The sequence below is a fragment of the Kogia breviceps genome, chromosome 7, assembly GCF_026419965.1.
Source record: "Kogia breviceps isolate mKogBre1 chromosome 7, mKogBre1 haplotype 1, whole genome shotgun sequence".
NCBI classification, from domain to species: domain Eukaryota; kingdom Metazoa; phylum Chordata; class Mammalia; order Artiodactyla; family Physeteridae; genus Kogia; species Kogia breviceps.
Genome location: NC_081316.1, coordinates 77,302,420 through 77,320,638, shown reverse-complemented (window position 1 = coordinate 77,320,638; position 18,219 = coordinate 77,302,420). Strand labels below are relative to the sequence as shown.

General features: G+C 42.9%; 2 protein-coding genes and 2 non-coding genes across 13 annotated transcripts in view; 3 read left to right on the top strand and 1 right to left on the bottom strand.

Annotated features, from left to right (window-relative positions):
• Positions 1-14,771, bottom strand: part of TRIM66 (tripartite motif containing 66) — a 72,123-nt gene extending 57,352 nt beyond the window's left edge. For 6 of the 9 annotated variants that reach the window (XM_059070101.2, XM_067038688.1, XM_067038691.1 and 3 more), the window contains exons 1-2: positions 14,430-14,585; positions 12,139-12,277 (exon numbers count right to left, since the gene is read on the bottom strand). Coding sequence is in view for 1 of the 9 variants with exons in the window: in XM_067038687.1 (XP_066894788.1) it covers positions 12,139-12,144 (6 nt within the window). In the remaining 8 variants the exon portion in view is untranslated. Of the gene's footprint in view, positions 1-4,472; positions 4,501-12,138; positions 12,278-14,429; positions 14,586-14,614 lie in introns of those variants that run through there. The other 3 variants (XM_067038682.1, XM_067038692.1, XM_067038686.1) reach the window with 3 other exon arrangements.
• Positions 14,772-14,959: 188 nt separating this feature from the next.
• RPL27A (ribosomal protein L27a) lies at positions 14,960-17,837 on the top strand. 2 transcript variants are annotated; one of them, XM_059070147.2, is made up of 4 exons: positions 14,960-15,399; positions 15,817-15,908; positions 16,554-16,728; positions 17,665-17,837. In XM_059070147.2, the coding sequence occupies exons 2-4, from the start codon at positions 15,877-15,879 to the stop codon at positions 17,791-17,793; spliced, it is 336 nt and encodes a 111-aa protein (XP_058926130.1). In that variant the 5' UTR covers positions 14,960-15,399; positions 15,817-15,876; the 3' UTR covers positions 17,794-17,837. The 2 variants fall into 2 exon arrangements, with proteins under 2 accessions (XP_058926130.1, XP_058926129.1); XM_059070146.2 differs by having other exon boundaries at positions 15,137-15,399; positions 15,833-15,908.
• On the top strand, positions 16,080-16,209 carry LOC131760667 (small nucleolar RNA SNORA3/SNORA45 family). The gene has a single exon (XR_009336772.1). It is a non-coding gene; the product is annotated as a small nucleolar RNA SNORA3/SNORA45 family (small nucleolar RNA).
• On the top strand, positions 17,428-17,556 carry LOC131760666 (small nucleolar RNA SNORA3/SNORA45 family). The gene has a single exon (XR_009336771.1). It is a non-coding gene; the product is annotated as a small nucleolar RNA SNORA3/SNORA45 family (small nucleolar RNA).
• Positions 17,838-18,219: the final 382 nt, after the last annotated feature.

Sequence of the window (18,219 nt, the reverse complement as noted above, 5' to 3'; positions counted from 1 at the left end):
ATGGCCACCTTTCCACGTAGAATTTGACCTGGGACCATTTTCAAATAGGCTTAAAAGCAAAAAGTCCCAAGTAGATATTCTCATTGGCTGAGTAGATCTGTTTCCAATATCCAGCCTTTCTGGAGCCTTCCACTCCAGTCATCCCACAGCACAGCTAAGACATTGTGTGCTCAGCATACTACTGCCTTTGCTTTGGTCCCCATCATCAGCTTTCAAAGACCTGGTCTTGCTGGTCCCCTCAGAGCCTAAGACCTGATGCAGACCTACTTCCCAGTGTGATGGATTTGCTGGGGAGAATCTCAGTTAGGCTGTGGCTGCATTAATGGAAGATCTGCACCTGATGGCTTGGGCTGAAGGGTTGGTCGTCTCCTCAAAGATTCTCCATGGAGTCTCCCCATCAGTTCAGTGATTCCAGGTGAGTGTGGAATCTCCTCCTGAGCAAAGTGTTACAGCGCAAATCACAAGCTTTAAAGATGGGTGAACTTGAGTTTGACTTGACCTGACCTTACACTTACTAGTTGTTAAACCTTAGATCTTACATAATCACAATTCCCAGGGTTTTTTTATCTGTAAAATGGGGATAATACCTACCTTATAGGGTTGTTGTGAAGTTTAGAAAAGATAATACAGGCATAAGCACTCGGTACAGCATCTTCCAACCAGAAGGTGCTTGATAAATGTGTTTTGCACCTCACAACTTGAGGACTAGAAAGGGGCAGTGTCATAAGTGAAAAAAGTTTTCCTTCCAGGCAAAACCCATGGGAGATCTTTGTGGATCCACTGATTAAATCATTTGTTCAATAAATATTCACTTAGGCCCTCGTCCTGTGTCAGGTTCTATGCTGGGCTGTGGCATTGTAGAGATGAAAGGCACAGCCCAGTTGAATGAGATGCCCACCTCCCTCCCTCCCCCAATGCTGAGCCCCACTGCAAACATGCAGGCCTGGGGAGGCTCCACTGAGGGATCAGAGTTGAAAACCAGCTGGACAGACACTGAGCCCAGGCACATCCCCTCTTCCATTCAACTAAGCAACTTCTCAGTTCTGCCCAGCAGCCAGCAGGAATAGATTTATGGAAATGGACTCATCCCCATGCAATGTGGCCACAACTGGCGGGAAGCGTTGATGCTAAGGACCTATTTAATTCTTCAGCCTCTATCCATCTCCCCTGCCAACCCTCTACCTATTCCCATATTTAACTTTTGAAAGCCCCAGATTGGCAGAAATAGGATAAGCCTTCTAGCAAGTCTGTATTCCTACTCTGCTGGATAAAGTGGCAGTGCTAAAAGCTCTTTCCAAAGAACCAAACTCCCAAAGCATGGCTTCTCAAATTACAACAGGAATCTAAGTTCAGGTATGGGGTATCTCACTGGACTTGCCAGAGATAGGTGACATCTCTGCTTTTCATCAGTCAGCTCATTTGAGTGCCATTCTTTTAGTCCTTCAGAAAACATTCAGTGAGTAACTGATGTCCACCAGTCCTTGTGCATGGAGAATCTCCCAGAGGTATTGCTCCTTTGCCTTAACTTTAAACAGTCTTCTCTTCACATTCTTACCACACTGTATTATTATCATCTGTTTAGTTATCTGCCCTTCAATAGAATATGAGTTCCTTGAAGGCAAGGGTGCTGTCTTTTCATCTCTGCACCCTAAATGCCATAGGGTCTGGTATATAAAAGTCAATAACTACCTGTGAAGGAGACAGACATAGAAACCAACAAATACCACACAGCATAGACTCCTAAAACCTCCAAGTAGCAGAGGAAGCTTATTCCACTCTGATCCACAAATGCAAATAAGGAAGGTAACAACAGCCTGGCCAGACCGCAGGACATACTAAATAATGTAAGATGCCACATATTCAAGAAATTGCCTCTCTGGTTCCAAGTCAAGCATGTTTGCATCTAACAGATTTTTTTCCACTTCAGTTTCACAAGTTCTAAATAATGATATTTGTTCACATTTCTTGGTCTCTTACTATATCCTAGGCACAGTACAGAATGTTTTATGTGTATGTTCTCATTTAATCTTCATAACAATCCTATAAGTTAATTACTACTATCATCATCCCCATTTTACAGGGAGGAAAACTTACCAAGCTATACAACTACTGTATTAAGTGGCAGGTAGATTAGGACTCACACTCAGATGCCCAGATATACTGACACCAAAGCTTATGTTTTCATTCTCCCTTGCACTTAGAATAACTTGGCAATAAACACTATGATTCTAATGATTGTCACTAGTATGAATTAAGTTTCCTGACTTTAGAGTCAAACATATCCTTGAAACATGCATAATTAGTTCATGTTGAAAATCTTTTCTGAGCTTCCCTGGTGGCGCAGTGGTTGAGAGTCTGCCTGCCAATGCAGGGGACACGGGTTCATGCCCCGGTCCAGGAAGATCCCACATGCCGTGGAGCGGCTGGGCCCGTGAGCCATGGCCGCTGAGCCTGCGTGTCCGGAGCCTGTGCTCCGCAACGGGAGAGGCCACAACAGTGAGAGGCCTGTGTACCGCAAAAAAAAAAAAAAAAAAAAAAAAAAAAAAAAAAATCATTTTTTTAAGGCATTTTGTTGTGTTTTTTAAAATGTCTTTTATTTGTTTAGGCTGCACCAGGTCTTGGTTGTGGCATGCATGCGGGATCCAGTTCCCAGACCAGGGATTGAACCCGGGTCCTCTGCATTGAGAGCACCGAGTCTTACCCACTGGACCACAGGAAAGTCCCTAGTTCATGTTAAAAATCTTAAGTGAGATCAAAGACCTAAACATAAGAGTCAAAACTATAAAACTCTTAGAAGAAAACATAGGGGAAAAGCTTTATGACAATGGATTTGGCAATAATTTCCTGGATATGACACCAAAAGCACAGGCTTTTGGAAAAAATAGGTACGTTGGACTTCTTTAAGATTTAAAACGTTCACTATGTTAACAGGACACTATCAACAAAACAAAAGGCAACCCATGGAATGGGAGAAAATATTTGCAAATCATTTATCTGATAAGGGTCTAGTATTGAGAATACATAAAGAACTCACCACCAACAACAAAAACCTGATTTAAAAAATGGGAAGAACTTTAAACTAACAATACTGTAAATCAACTATACTCCAATAGAAAAATAAAAATTTTTAAAAAGGCAAAATTGAAACTCTATATCATTAAACAACTCCCCATTCCCTCCTTCCCCCACCCCCTTGGCTACCACCGTTTTACTTTTTATCTCTATACATCTGGCTACTTTAGGTACCTCATGTAAGTAGAATCATAGAGTATTTATCTTTTTATGACTGGCTTATTTCATTTAACATACTGTTCTCAAAGGTCATTCATGTTGTAGCATGTGTCAGAATTTCCTTCCTTATTAAGGCTGAATAATATTCCATTATATTGTTTATCCATTCATCTCTCCATGGACTCTTAGGTTCCTTCTACCTTTTGGCTATTGCAAATAAGGCTGCTATGAACACAGGCATAAAAATATCTCTTCTAGTCCCTGCTTTTAATTACTTTGGGTATTTATCCAGAAGTGGAATTGCTGGTAATTTTATATTTAAATTTTTTGAGGAATCACTTTACTGTTCTCCATGGAGTCTGCACCATTTTATATTCCCACCAACAGTGCACAGGATTCCAATTTCTCCACGTCCTCACAAACACTTATTTTCTGTTCTTTTTTTTAAATACTAGCCATCCTAACAGATGTGAGGTGGTAACTCATTATGGTTTTGATTTGTATTTCCCTAAATATTAGTGATAGTAAACATTTTTTCATGTGCTTGCTGGGTGTTCGGATATCTTGTTTGGAGAAAGGTCTATTCCAAGTTCTTTGCTCAGTTTTTTTTTTGTTTTGCTTTTTTTTTTTTTTTTTTTTGCGTTACCTGGGCCTCTCACTGTTGTGGCCTCTCCCGTTGCAGAGCACAGGCTCGGGACGCACAGGCTCAGTGGCCATGGCTCACGGGCCCAGCCGCTCTGCGGCATGTGGGATCTTCCCGCACCGGGGCACAAACCTATGTCCCCTGCATCGGCAGGAGGACTCTCAACCACTGCGCCACCAGGGAATCCCCATTTGCCCAGTTTTTAACTGGGTTGTTTGTTTGTTTTTATTCTTGAGTTGTAAGAGTTCTTTACATATTCTGGATAATAACCCAACAGTGCTAGAACTTTTAAGACATATTTAAGATTCACCTTATTTATACATTTAACTTACTGTATTTCCAAAAGTTCTTTAAGTAATTTAGAATGCTTATTTGCTGGACAATTTAATTATTTTTAAAAATTTAGTTTATAAAAGCAAATATTAACTGTAAATATGTTTGAATATTAATGAAAGGCCCTTTAAAAGTGATTGTTAAATTTGCGATATTTATAAATAGAACAAGATTTGTAAGTTAAAATTAAAAGCTTAAGGAAGAACTAAGTCTAAGTAGTAAGTTTAAAAATCGTATTAATTTAAAAAATCAAAGTATACAATACCTTTTCTGTACTCTGAACTGTAAACAGAGACTCAGAGAGCTTAGGTAGCTTGCCCACGGGTTTAGAGGCCTCGAAATTCAGATCTAAAGACAACTACAATGCTATAATGCCTCAAAGATAGCCTAGACTTGCGCTACAAATCACTTTGAAAATATTGCAGACAACAAAACAAACAACAATGATGATGTTTCTAAATGCTGTCAACTTATTTGGCTTTTTCATCCCATGAGTTCATTCATCAGACACTCACTGCATCTCTGTTACATGCCCTGTGCTAGAATACTGAAACGAAGGGACTTGGCTCTTGTCTCCAAGGACTTCACAGTTCTCAATGAGACTGTTTCCTAGGAAACCTGACCTTCAGAAGAAAGACGGAAGCTCCTCCCTGCTGGAGGAGGGAGCAGCTTAGATGGTGAATGGTTCATTAGTCAGCGCGAGCCTGCTCAAAATCTGTTCCTGACTGACCCTAGGAGTCCAGCCATTCTCCCCCTGCCTTGGAAGTTCAGTGGGTCAGGACATGTCCTCTCCTTCTGGGGAGTCAGCCAAACCTTGACTTAGCCTGCCACCAATTTAAGGAAATCCCAAACATGGAAAATCCCAGCTTACAAAACATATATTAAGCATCAAGAGGATGTGCTTTGTCTCACAGATTCCCCAAAGAGTTGCTTTCAGCAACTCTTTGCTGAAAGCAAAGAGCGCCCTTGGGCTCTTACATTCTGATTCTTTCTACACCTGAAATTCAGTACCTATGAAATGGGAAGAGACCTGTTATATAGAAGGAGGTGAACCTGTGGTGTTTTTTGGGGTTTTTGTTTTTTGTTTTTTTGTTTTCAGTATGCGGGCCTCTCACTGTTGTGGCCTCTCCCGCTGCGGAGCACAGGCTCCGGACGCGCAGGCTCAGCGGCCATGGCTCACGGGCCCAGCCACTCCGCGGCATGTGGGATCTTCCCAGACCGGGGCACGAACCCATTTCCCTTGCATTGGCAGGCGGACTCTCAACCACTGTGCCACCAGGGAAGCCCCCTGTGGTGTTTTTGTACTTACTATCTGGGACAGTCCCATGAACCCCAGCAACCTGCCCTAGCTCCTGGATCAAGCCCTGGAAGCAGTCCTTACAGAGCAAATGCTGACAGGGTAGAAGCCAGGCACCTATATGTTGCAGGTCCTGTTGGCATAATGAGCAGATCAGTACCGCCTCTATCTGTCCACTTCTGTGTTTCTGGTCAACTAGTGGTCTCCCCATAAAGCTCACACCTATATCCATGCCCATGCATGTGCCCCAAACAGGGGCTTTTCCATTAATATCCTCAAGCGTGAAGCACTGTGTAGAGCGAGCAAGCTCCACTCCCTGTAAGTGAAGCACAAAGTAGAGTGATTTGCTTCTTTGGGGAGACAGATATTCATGGACAGGCCAGAAAGGACTCAGAGACCAAGGCCTCAGAAGTCCAGGCTATGTCCCTCTCCAGAACTGGAGGCTCATGCCCTACAACAGGGCACAGACTCAACCTCTCACTTGGGCCCAAAAGACAGTCCAGCATCTCTGCTGTGGAAAACAAAGCCTGGAGGGGTCTGCTAGGTTGTGTGTTTATTACAGGGTTTGCTTGCCTTCAAGTGTCCCAGATCTACCTGTGCCTCTCTTTATTAGTGGACAAGCTTGATCCAAGAGTTCATTTTGGAAAAGAGAAGGAAATTTATTAAATGCCAAGTTTATGCCAGGTGCTTTATATACTTTATCTCCATCCTCACAATAACCCTTGGAGATAGGGATTATGATATTTTAAAAAATTAAATAAAACCATCAGAGACAGGATGAGGAAACTGAGGTTCAGAGAGGTTGGGTAATGGCACAAAGACAGACAGTAAACAGCAGAGTTCAAATTCAAATTCAAATCCAGGTCAGTCTGATTTCAGACTCCATACTCTTAACTGAAATGTTTCTCAAGCTGAGGTCCACACACATGTCCTCAGGAGCTCTCTTCATCAACATTTTTAAATTAGTGTTTCATTCTGATGAGTTTTTTTAAAATATAAATATTCTGGATCATCTATATATTAATTATGATGAGATTTTAGAGGCAGTGTTAAGAGTTAGGATCTAGTTCTAGTTCTTACCAAGCAGTATTACTTTGTCTCAGGCTAATGAGAAGAGAAAGGAGCAGACAATATGTAAATGATGCCCTCCTGCCTCATGAAGCTAAAATGAGATTATGGCATACAATGATGAATGTCTCACAGTAGTTGGAATAGACAAAGGTGGTGGTGAAAGTGGGGCACCATCATTGTGGCACAAGTTTGCTAAACTTAGCCACAACAGGGTGCACCACACTTAAGCTATAGTGACAGTTTCATCTAGCAACATATCATCTGCAAATGAAATTAACATTGTTAATTTGATTGTTTTGGGTTTTTTTATAATTTATAAACTGTATTAGGTTTTGTAATTGTATAAGAGCAGAAAGAGTGCACCTAGTTTTATATTTGTACTTATTTAAGAAAAAAAAAAACGAAGATCATTTAATTCAAATCCGGAGCTCTGTAATTATGCAAATTTGAGTGAACTTTCACTTCAATCCACAGTCTTTCAGAGCCAAGCCCATTAAGGACAAAGGACGACGGGGTTGGGGGAGACCAGGCTTCTTGTAGGCCCAGCAAGATGCCACTACATAGGGGCTTCTCTGGTGGCACAGTGGTTGAGAATCTGCCTGCTAATGCAGGGGACACGGGTTTGAGCCCTGGTCTGGGAGGATCCCGCATGCCACAGAGCAACTAGGCCCATGAGCCACAACTACTGAGCCTGCGCGTCTGGAGCCTGTGCTCCGCAACAAGAGAGGCTGCGACAGTGAGAGGCCCGCGCACCACGATTAAGAGTGGCCCCTGCTCTCTGCAACTAGAGAAAGCCCACACAGAGAAACGAAGACCCAATGCAGCCAAAAATGTAAACAAATAAATATTTTCTTTAAAAAAAAGATGCCACTAAATAAAGTAATGGGGGGGGCAGGCTTTCCCCTCTAATTCATTCTGAGGCTCCAAGTGTAGTTATTTCCCAGACAGCAGCCATAGTAGGCCAGGTGAGGGCAATCTCTTAGAAGGTTTAAATGTGCCTTAGCTTATTTAATTAGACTTTGAGAATATCAGACCTTTTAGTGTTAGAACTGCTTTACATATTTTAATTATTGAGCTCCCCAAAGAGATTTTGTTTATGTGGTTATATCTACTGCCATTTACCATATTATAAATTAAAACTGAGATAATTTAAAAATATTAATTCATTAAAAAACAATAAACCTATTACAAGTCAACATGAATAACATACTTTTCAGGAAAAATTTACGACTTTCAAATAATAAATTTAGTGAGAAGAGTGACATTGTTTTTCCCTTTTTGCAAATTTTATTAATGTCTGGCTTAACAGAAGACTTAATAGAAGTTGGCTTTCCATACCTGCTTCTGCAGTCAATCTGTTACATGTTGTTTTGTTTACAGTATATGAAGAAAATCCAGCCTCACACAGCTATACAGTTGGAAAAGATAGGAGTATTTTAGTAGCCTTATCATATAATTGTGGATATTCTTTGATACTACTGCAAAATTTAACAAGCAATAGTTTCTTAAAGGTTAGTTGTAACGTGGAATCTGAAACTACATCAATGAACTTTTCTTACTCTGTTATATTAACATCCACTGGTCTGTCTTACACTTTGAACTGCTCATTTATCCAGGCATAATTTTTATAACACCAAGCATTGGTGATTTGGAAAATATTGGTTCAATGATTTACAGAGATGCTCCAAATACTGACATGTTTCATTATAGAAAAAAATCGCACTGTTTAATATCACCTCTAATTGCATCAGAAAATTCTGTAACTATTATGAAGTTGTCAAACTCATGGAGGCAGCTATAACTTTACCCGAATTCTAATTTTTTCTTGCAAACTCAAATTTTATCATTGGCAAAAAATACTGTCAGTTTTCTTCCTTGAAGTGACAGGCTCACTTCATTCTTTGAGAAAATATCTGCCAAATTCCCAAGCCTGAATAATCAGTTTGTCTGTCAGTTGTTCTTTCAAATAAAACTATTGTTCTACAATAATAATAATAATAATAAGGCTAGTGCAGCGTGCAACTCAAATAGTAGCACAAGTGCGGTTCCTCACTTTGATAAGTAGCGGAGGTGCTTTTTGCATACTTCTAATTTCTTCACATAGAATATTAAAAAGACTTGTATTCAAGAATTGAAATTAAATAAAAATGGACATTCTTCAGTGAAACTGCCTCTTTTCTTTTTCTTTTCTTTTCTTTACAAGCAAATGCCTGGCAGTGAAGAACACACTGACTCGGCTTTGGCTTTGGCTTTGGCACCATCAGTGCAAATGTCAACCCAGTGAAAAGGGCAAATAACATCTTAGTATTACTATGAAAATTGTTTTGACCTTGTGGAACCCCTGAAAGGGTCTCAGGGACCCCTGATGGGCCTTTAGACCACACTTTGAGAACTGCTGCACTAGACTCTGAAAAACAATTCTGGGCATTTAGGGGGTGGCTAGCTTTCCAAACCAGTGGGCACTACCCAGGGTAAGAATATAAAGAAATAAGTATTTCATTTCTGTTTTAGAAGAGCAATTGAATTAACTCTATGAGGGTAAAGGTTAAATTAAAGGCACAGCAATGGGTCTCTGATTTGAGGAGAAGGGGGGAAGGTCAAATGATCTCTTTTTTATCCCCTTACTCCTTTTCACCATAACTTAGCTCTTCTCTCTCCTTCCTATCTCCCCTGACCTGAGAAAGTGAAGGGGATAGTTTGGCAGAATGTACTTAAGCCAGGAGTAGCCAATTCAAATGCCTCCAGGGGCCAGCCATATAAAGAGTGTGGGTTCAGTGTTGCCAAGTCTTAGTTTTTTCAAAACACCAGAAATCCGGATTTTTATTTAAATTTTTAAACGTTAGCAACCAATTAAATTTTTAAAAACATAAGAAAACAGCGTGAGTCAAACAAAATATACCAGCAATCAGCTCTGCTTTAAGTCATGAAGAGACCTGAACTAAATGAAACATAAAGTGAAAGACTGGAAGGACGGACAGGAAACCTCACCTATATTACCTTGCTTACAAACCACCTCCTTTGATATCCCACACCCAGATGTGAGAGAAGGAAGATATTAACTGGGTTTCTGTAACCTTTCCAAGGAATAGCAGAGCAGGTCATTGCATGCCACATTGGGAGTTAGAATTTCAAAGATTGTTTGCATGGGTAGTACAGAACAAATTATTATCAAAACAGTACACACTTCAGGGGAAAAAAAGGGAGGGAGAAACACCAAGTAATGAGAGAGCACTTACTCTAATGCTAGACTGTGTTGAATGTGATATATTATTTATTTGTTTGTTTACTTGTTCACTGTCTGTTTTAGACACAGTCCTAGGGCAGGACTTTGTCTTTCTTGTTCACCATGGTACCTTCACCTCTTTGCCTGGCACCTATATATAGTGCCTGAACATAGCACGCACTCAATAAATATTTCTAAAATGAACAAATGAATCTCAGTATTTTTTCACTATACAGACAAGAAAACTAATACTCAAAGAAAATATGCTACTTGTTCAAAATCATTCAGCTAGTGAAAAGAGAGGTAGGAAATGAACCAAAATTTTTGTGTTCTTTCCATGAATTTTATCATCTAAAATTAAATTAAAACTGAGGAGCAGTTGAATTTGTTGTGCTATTGGATGAACTGCCTTCAGAGATCCTGGCATTCCTCCTTTCACATTCTGCTATTCTGAGTTTAATGGCAGTGGGGTTTTCCATCCTAGCTTCCAACAAAGCTGTTAGGAAAGCATTTGCCACGTAGTATAATGAGACTTTGGAAATCTATCCAGCACAGAAAGGAAGGACTCTTAGTCCTCGAGTGAAGAAAACCTTGTGTGGTCCTATGAATTTTCCCCTAAATGCCATATTGCCGTATATCAAAAACTACTGATAAGAGCAAAAACAAAACAAAACAAAACAAACAAACAAAAACCCTGAACCTGGTGTAGTTTAAATTGGAAACTATACATGCTGTTGGTGCATAAATTGGTACAGGTACAATCCATTTGGGAAAAAAAAAAAAAAAAAAAAAAAAAAAAAATATATATATATATATATATATAATACATATAGCAACATTAAATGAATCATAAAAATGTTTATACCCTATAATACAGCAATCTCACTCCTGGGAATTTATCCTAGACAAGTTATTCAACAGAAGAAGAAAAAAGCCACATATACACAAATGTTCACTGCATCATTTTCTCCAATAGCAAAGAACACAATGAGAACAAGAAAACAAAATACATGAGAAAATGGCTTAGTAAATTATAGTACGTGCTGAAGATAAATTACTCTTCAGCTGTTAAAAATAATAATCATGGATACTGGGTAGTGATACAGAAAAAATGTAATAGTATTAAACAAAAAGCAGAATACAAAAGGATTTGCATACTATGATCACCAGCTTTGCAGATAGCTATGTCTAGATGTAAATAAAAACTGAAAGGTAATATTCAGACATGAAAACAGCATTGTAAGGTATTATAATTTGAGATGTTTACACTTATTTTTTTTCAAAAATTTTTTTCATGCTTTACTGTCTTTTCTATTACATATAAGTTTTGAAATTCTTTCTGAAGTAAATTTGGATTTCTGAGTTTTTCTCAAATTCTCACTTAGAAAAGACACCCTGACTCTTCCCATCTTAAATTAACAATCTTCTACTTGAAAAAGGAAAGCAACACAATATTTCCAAATGTCCAAGTCTAAAGGTGGAGAGCAAGAAAACAAGGCTGGATGCACCCATGCTGCTGTTGCTGTCTGAAGGACAGCTGATGAAATCAGGCACCCAGAGAGGAGAGGAAGGGAGAGGGACCACCAGGGCCCTCTTCAGGGTGGCAGTATGTTTACAAGGCCACCTGGAGAGAGGGCTGAGGGAGCAAAAAGGTCAGCACTGCATATAACTGCCTCACCAGGCTGCTGCCTGGCATCCTCTCCCTTCTGCTCATTTCACAGGCATTTTCTGAGGCCCTGACCCTCTGCGAGAGCCCAGATGTCTGAGATGTCAGACATGTCTTCAGAAGAGATGCCACAGAGAAAGAGGCCTCTTACGGGTCATGGCCACCGTCACACCCCGTGTGCCTGGCGAGGAGTGACAGATCACCTAGTGCCTCATGTCTGGCTGCCACTTAACTTTGTATATACAGAATTCAGCTTTGTTTGCTCTCTCAGAGCTGGCTGACCCATACTGACAAACCCCACAGGAGCCTTATGTTAAAGCTACATGATTTCCTTGGGAAGAAGAGAGAGCTGGCTAGAAAACCAAAACCAGACAACTGTCCAGGGCACTCCCCCTACCCTGGAGATCAAACCACCAATGAGGAGAATGTTAGGTGAGCACAGAACCCAACACAGAGTGCTAGTCTGCTCAGGGAGGCCTTCCATTCAGAAGGATGGCCTGAAGGATAGGATGTAGCCCCTCTGTAACCAAGGAACCTGACAAAACTATCCAGAATCAGTGACCCATCAACCAGACTCTAACTCCATGCCCTGGGCAGTCTTGGTCCTTACTTCAGCCCCTATTTACTAGACACCTGAAGGTAACCTTTCATTCCCCAAACTCTGCCCAGCTTACCTCCATTCACAGACCATCTTCACAAGGGTAGTTTCTAGGTAGCTCAGCTCATCACTTGTGCACTTACTGGCCAGTTTTGATGTCAAATAGAGGACGATCTCTTCCTAGGCCTTGCCCCCAACTCTCAAGGCCTCTCTTTCTGGTGGTAACAGACAGTATGTGATTAAGGACTGAAGCAGTGATGAAGCCCATAATGCTGTGAGGTCAGAGAGGGAGGAGTTGCTAAGGTAAAAGCAGGAGATTTGGAGAAAAAAGGCTAAAGGCTAGGCCCAGGCTCTATATCTTAGCAGCTCTATAGCCTCTGGCAAGTCAGTCAACCTTCTGTGCCTCAACTCTCTCATTCATAAAACGGGGCTAGTAGAGTTGACCTCTCAGGCAGACACATTTTGTAAACTGCAAGGTGTATTTGGTTATTCTCACTGTGGGCTGGATTGTTCTGGGAAGAAGCAGAATGTAAGGTAGGCCTTAAAGGTTGAGGAAGCTTCAGGACATCTGGTCAGAAAGAAGATGAGTACTCCAGGCATGAGAAATGGCACTAGCACAGGAAAAAAGGCAGAAGGGATGTACCAAGTTTGGCTGCAGTAGAAAGCTTGTGCAGGGAAGAAGCTGAGGTTAGTTTGGAAAGGCAAGTGGACTGTATTCTGTTGGTAATAGGGAGCTATCAGACTTTTTGATCAAGTAAGTGAAAGGATGAGAGTCATGTTTTAGGAAGATCAAACTGACAGAGGTGTGAAGGATGGACGGATTGGAGGAGGGTTAGAATACAGGCAGGGTGAACACAGGAGGGTGCTGAACTCCAGATAAGACAGAAGATGAGGGCCTTAATGAAGGCCATGGCATGAGGGCTAAAAAGGAGAAAGCAGATTTGAGAGATAGGTATAGAAAAAAGGACACGGTGACAGCGTATTACAGGAAAAGAATGCTTGGGGACAATTTTCAAGTCTCCCTGACATCACTATCTGGGTGGACAAGGCTGCTCAACAAGCTATAGAATAAAGAAAACACCAGAGAACTGGGAAGATCAAAGTATTTGGATAGGTCTATCTAGGATGTCTTAGAATGTCCAAGGAATACTAACCAGAAATTAAGGGAATATATGAGTCTGAAGCTCAGCAACAGAGATGTGAATTGAAGCCACCCAAGATGAGTTCACCCAAGAACACTGTGTACTATGAAAAGTTAAGAGAGGCAAGGACAGAAGGCTGAAGAACACAAACACTTAAACGGTGGACAAATTTAGAAGAACCTGAAGGGAAGCCAAAGAAGTAGCCAGAAAGATAGGAGGAAGGCAAGAGATTAGTTAGAAAAAGAAGTCAAATGGGTAAAGTACAACAAAGAATAAGCGGTATGAGGAAAAGTACATTCAATTCGGTGTTTGGTTAATTGATGACCTCGGTAAGAGCAATTTCATTGAGATAATGGGGCTGACAGCTAGACTGCAGTGGATTAAACAATGAATGGGAAGCTAGCAAATGGACAGGATTTGTTGATTATTTTGCGGAGTTCGGCTGAAAAGGAAAGAGCAAGGGTAATAAATAGAAACTGGGAGAATTTAGGATATTTTAGCTAAAAATGTATTTTAGCTGAAGGGAACAGGCACAGAAAATACACCCAAACACACACTGAGTAACTGAGGGAATGTGATCTTGAACAGTGGTTGAGACTTAAGACGGAAAGGATATCTCTTGCACTTTAGTTTAGAAACGGAGGTGAGGGTAGGTGCATTCACTTAACGATCATTTGTTGAACATGTACTACATGCCAGGAGCTAAGAGTCCATGGATAAAAGAAAGTAATCCTCCAGCCTTTAAGAAATTTGGTATAGTAGGAAACACAAATGTGGATCAACAATTTCATAAGAGCTCTGTATTAGATTTTGAGATGGCACAGTGCGGGGAGGTGAGCAACTATGGCTGAATGGGTCAGAGAAGTATTACAAGAGGAGACCCTTGCACAGGGTCCAGATTGAGCAGGGGTTCTCCGGTCCAGGAGAGGAGGGGGTCACGGGCATGCCAAGTAGGTTGCAGTGAAAATTAAAATGTGGCGAGCAGAAGATTTACAGGGTCTGGAGAATAAAGAACCCTAAAGCGACCAGGCGTAGAGTTCCCTGAACTGACGTTGTTCTAACTGAGGACGCCCGGGACGATGGCACAAGGGCAAAGGAGAAAGGAAGACCTTGAGCCCACTCAGTAGTGTGGGTGAGAAGGTCCCGGAGGGTGGTAGAGACATCTAGAAAGACTTTAAAGGGAGCAGGAAGAGACATCGGGTGGGCACACAGGGTCAAACAGGACCTTGAGGTTTCTCACTGCGGCCAGGGGACAAGCAAGCAACCGCTACCGCCCGGGCCGAGCCGACCACCAAAAACACAGCGAGACGCGTGGGGCTGCTCAGGATGAGGCAGATGGTGGGCAGCAGAGAAATACAGTGAACCCGGTAGGTTCCTGGGCCGTGACCCCGGGAAAAGCGCCCGGCCCACCTCGCGCAGCTGCGTGAACTACAGCGTCCAAAGCCCCGCCTTCCGCGCCAGCGCTCCGCCTCGGAGCCCGAGGGCACGCTTGACAGCACAGAGAAGGCTCTCGGCCCCCGCAGCCTCCGGAACAACTCTATGACGGAGAGTTCACCCCACAGGAAGCGGAAACATCAAAACCCGCAGCAGCTCAAGACCCGCGACGCCAAAAAAGCTCCGCCCACGGCCCGGCCTCCGGACCGGAAGTGAGGTGTTGGCTCCGCCCCCGAGCTCGATAGCTCGCGAGACTTTGCAGAGCCCTTCCTTTTTCGTCTCGGTCGCTGACATGGTAGGTGGTTTTTCTGTTACGTCCTTATAGTTGTTGGCCTAGGCCGCGAGCTTTACTCACCTTGCACCCCAGCCACCAGTTCCCGAGCTTGGCCCGGTCCTCTAGGCCGCGCATGGCCAGCCGCAGGGCGGGGTGGCCGGCGTGGGTCCGGGGCGGGGCCGGGAGCCTGGGGCCGCGTGTTCATTCTGCGGTTCGGTTTCTCGAGACACGCGGTCCGGGGTGCCTGGGCGCCTCCGTGATGAGGCCGCACAGCCCCGGGCCAAGCCGTAACCTCGACTTTGCTGAAGGCGCAACAAAGCAGATCCTTGACCCCCAGGCCTACAGGCCTCTCACAGATTGGCAAGCTTCGCCCCCTGCTCCTTTTCCCTTAGGCTTTATCACCAAGCACCTTTTCCCACACAGCCATCCAGACTAAGGAAGACCCGGAAACTTAGGGGCCACGTGAGCCACGGCCACGGCCGCATCGGTAAGTACTGTCTCCCCATCCTGGTCGGCCTTGGGCTATCTCCGCACGGTGCTAACTTGTCAGGAAGTAGGTAGCTTAGAGAAGTGGTTTAGTTAGAGCTCTTGGCGGTCGAGTCGGATTGAATTTGATCATTAGCTGTGGGCTTTTTCTTTGAGAATTCTCTAGTGCTCCAGTATTAGAGAATTTCACATCAGTTGGGGGGTTGGAAATTGAGCGGGATCCAGTATTGAATTGGTTGAAGGCATGGAGTACTGTGTTAGTGTTGTGAGGTGGAACATTGCAAAGTGATGATTATCTCAGAGTCTTGAAGGAACAGCATTGCTGGAAGAGGTATTAAGCAAAGGCACAGAAGTATGGGGAAATGCTTTTGCGAGAAGTAATACCGAGGTGTTGGAGGCGGCTATTTTAGCCATGTAGCTTTGTGTTCCTGCAGGCAAACACCGGAAGCACCCGGGAGGCCGCGGTAATGCTGGTGGCATGCATCATCACAGGATCAACTTCGACAAATAGTGAGTGTTTTTCGGACTCTGCCTTTACTGACACTGACAGCTTTGGATTTAGGGGTAGAGGGTAGTTAATTAAGAACATCTTCAATGGGAAGTAAGGCTCTTACCACTCAGAAACTTTGCCTGTGGCTGGGTTTCGTCAAGTTAATATTTGATGTGAACTGAGAACTTGTCACCGAGGCTAGAGTCACGCTTGGGTATCGGCTATTGCCTTAGTGTGCTAGAGTCCTCGAAGAGAAACTGCTGACCTTATTCATTGGCTGTGGCCCTCATGGCATAGTCAGTCACCGGGTTAGTGACATGCATCAGATTGACTTATACAACTGTTAGATCCATTTAACGCCCACAAATTAGGGGGGTTGTATTTTAACTATTGGTTTAGGAGACCTGTATTATAGGAGTGTGGGGAAGCTGTCAAGTGATCTTAATCCTAGTCTTGGCACTGCCTCTGACTTTCTCAGTGACTTACTCTGGTTCCGTGGAATAAGGCTAGTCTTTTCCACCTGATAGTGTTTTATTCAAGAAGTGGAGTACCTGTTATGTCACTCTTCTGCATGAGTGAACAACTTACACTGTAATGAGGAGAGATGGTAAACATAGCTTTTTAGTTGGAGTGAGGTAATGGAAATGGTTGCCTTCTTTCCCCAGTCACCCAGGATACTTTGGGAAAGTTGGTATGAGGCATTACCACTTAAAGAGGAACCAGAGCTTCTGCCCAACTGTCAACCTTGATAAATTGTGGACCTTGGTCAGTGAGCAGACACGGGTAAATGCTGCCAAGAACAAGACTGGAGCTGCTCCTATCATTGATGTGGTGCGATCGGTGAGTGAATTCAATATTTTTTGCCTTTATGTGGGTCCTTGCCTTTCAAAATTCTGGATAATATACTTGCACCTGAAGTCTATACCCAGATACCTACTAGACGATTTCTCTTTCCGTAGCATTTCCACGTGTACTTATTGACTAAAATTGAACTCTTGTTCAATTGTGATTCATGTGAAACATTTAAGAGTAATTCTTCCACTTCCTCGTTCATTTTTCACTTGAACGTTTTCCGATCGGTTATCTTATTTCTCGTGTCAGTGCCCTGATGTGTACGGGTTTCTCACCTGAACTATTGGTAGTAATTTAGGTCAGCTGGCTCTGGTCTGTTTTACACAAGACTACATGAGGCACAGACTTTGACCCTTTATGTTTCTTACAGAATAAAATCCTAATAGGCTCAATCGTTATTTAAGGCCCAACATTATCTGAAGAGAACCACCCCCGCCCCACCCCCCACAAAAAGGGCATTTTTGTATATCATTAGGAGTTCTGGTCCTTGTGTCAGTCTTACCCACTGTGGGTATGGAGGTGCTGGGAATCCTGAGGGGGCTTTCAGTAAAGTTTTAAAATTCCCTTTCTCAGCCTCTTCTTTGAGCAGTTCTGATGATCATGACTTCTTGGAGCATTGCTGGAAATGTGATTTTCCTTTTTTGCTTATCAAGTCGTAACTGAATAGGAGAAAGGGTTTGAGCTCTGCCCGAGACTAGAGTCACATCCTGACAGCTCTTGTCCTGGTGTGCTAGAGTCCTCGGAGAGAATCTGCTGGTCTTGATTCACTGGCGAGGGCAGTCAGTGCCCCTGGGAGTGCCCAGATCAGAAACATGCCCTCCCTGGCGCCTAGATGGAGTGGATTGGTAGGCATCTTTCTTCGTACCCATCACAGAGTTGGTGACTGCCACGGTGCATTATAAACCCTTTTCTCTGTTCTTCTAGGGTTACTACAAAGTTCTGGGGAAGGGAAAGCTCCCAAAGCAGCCTGTCATCGTGAAGGCCAAATTCTTCAGCAGAAGAGCTGAGGAGAAGATTAAGGGTGTCGGTGGGGCTTGTGTCCTGGTAGCTTGAAGCCACATGGTGGGAGATTTATTAAATGATAACAAGTGCTTTTCTCTTCTGGTCTGAGTGAGGGTTCTTTGGCACTTCTACCTCCCTACCTGTACAGAAACCCACCTAACAGGTTCTAGGAGTAAGGGTGTGAGGACCTGGGCTCTTCTACCAGCTCCCCTCAAAGTATGGAAGAGATGGCACCAACACTTAGAATAAGGCCTTGTCTGGTTACCTAATTTCAGGCTTCTCACTTATAAAGTGAGAATGATAACTGTTGATAATGTATATGTCGTATCATTGAAAGGCCTATTGGCATTGTATGCTCTGAATTTATAAATGAGTGGGAGAATGTGCCCATAATCGTTCCATGGGGCTCAAGGGCGGAAAACTCAAGATCTTTACAAGATTCTGATGAGTCATGTTGGAAAGATGGGTCAGTGGTAG

Excerpts from the sequence above, each read along its gene's own strand:
- RPL27A (XM_059070147.2), top strand. The coding sequence starts at position 15,877 with ATGCATCATCACAGGATCAACTTCGACAAATA. Across the intron at positions 15,909-16,553 it reads AGGATCAACTTCGACAAATA|TCACCCAGGATACTTTGGGA; the intron begins GTGAGTGTTTTT and ends TTCTTTCCCCAG. Across the intron at positions 16,729-17,664 it reads TCATTGATGTGGTGCGATCG|GGTTACTACAAAGTTCTGGG; the intron begins GTGAGTGAATTC and ends CTGTTCTTCTAG.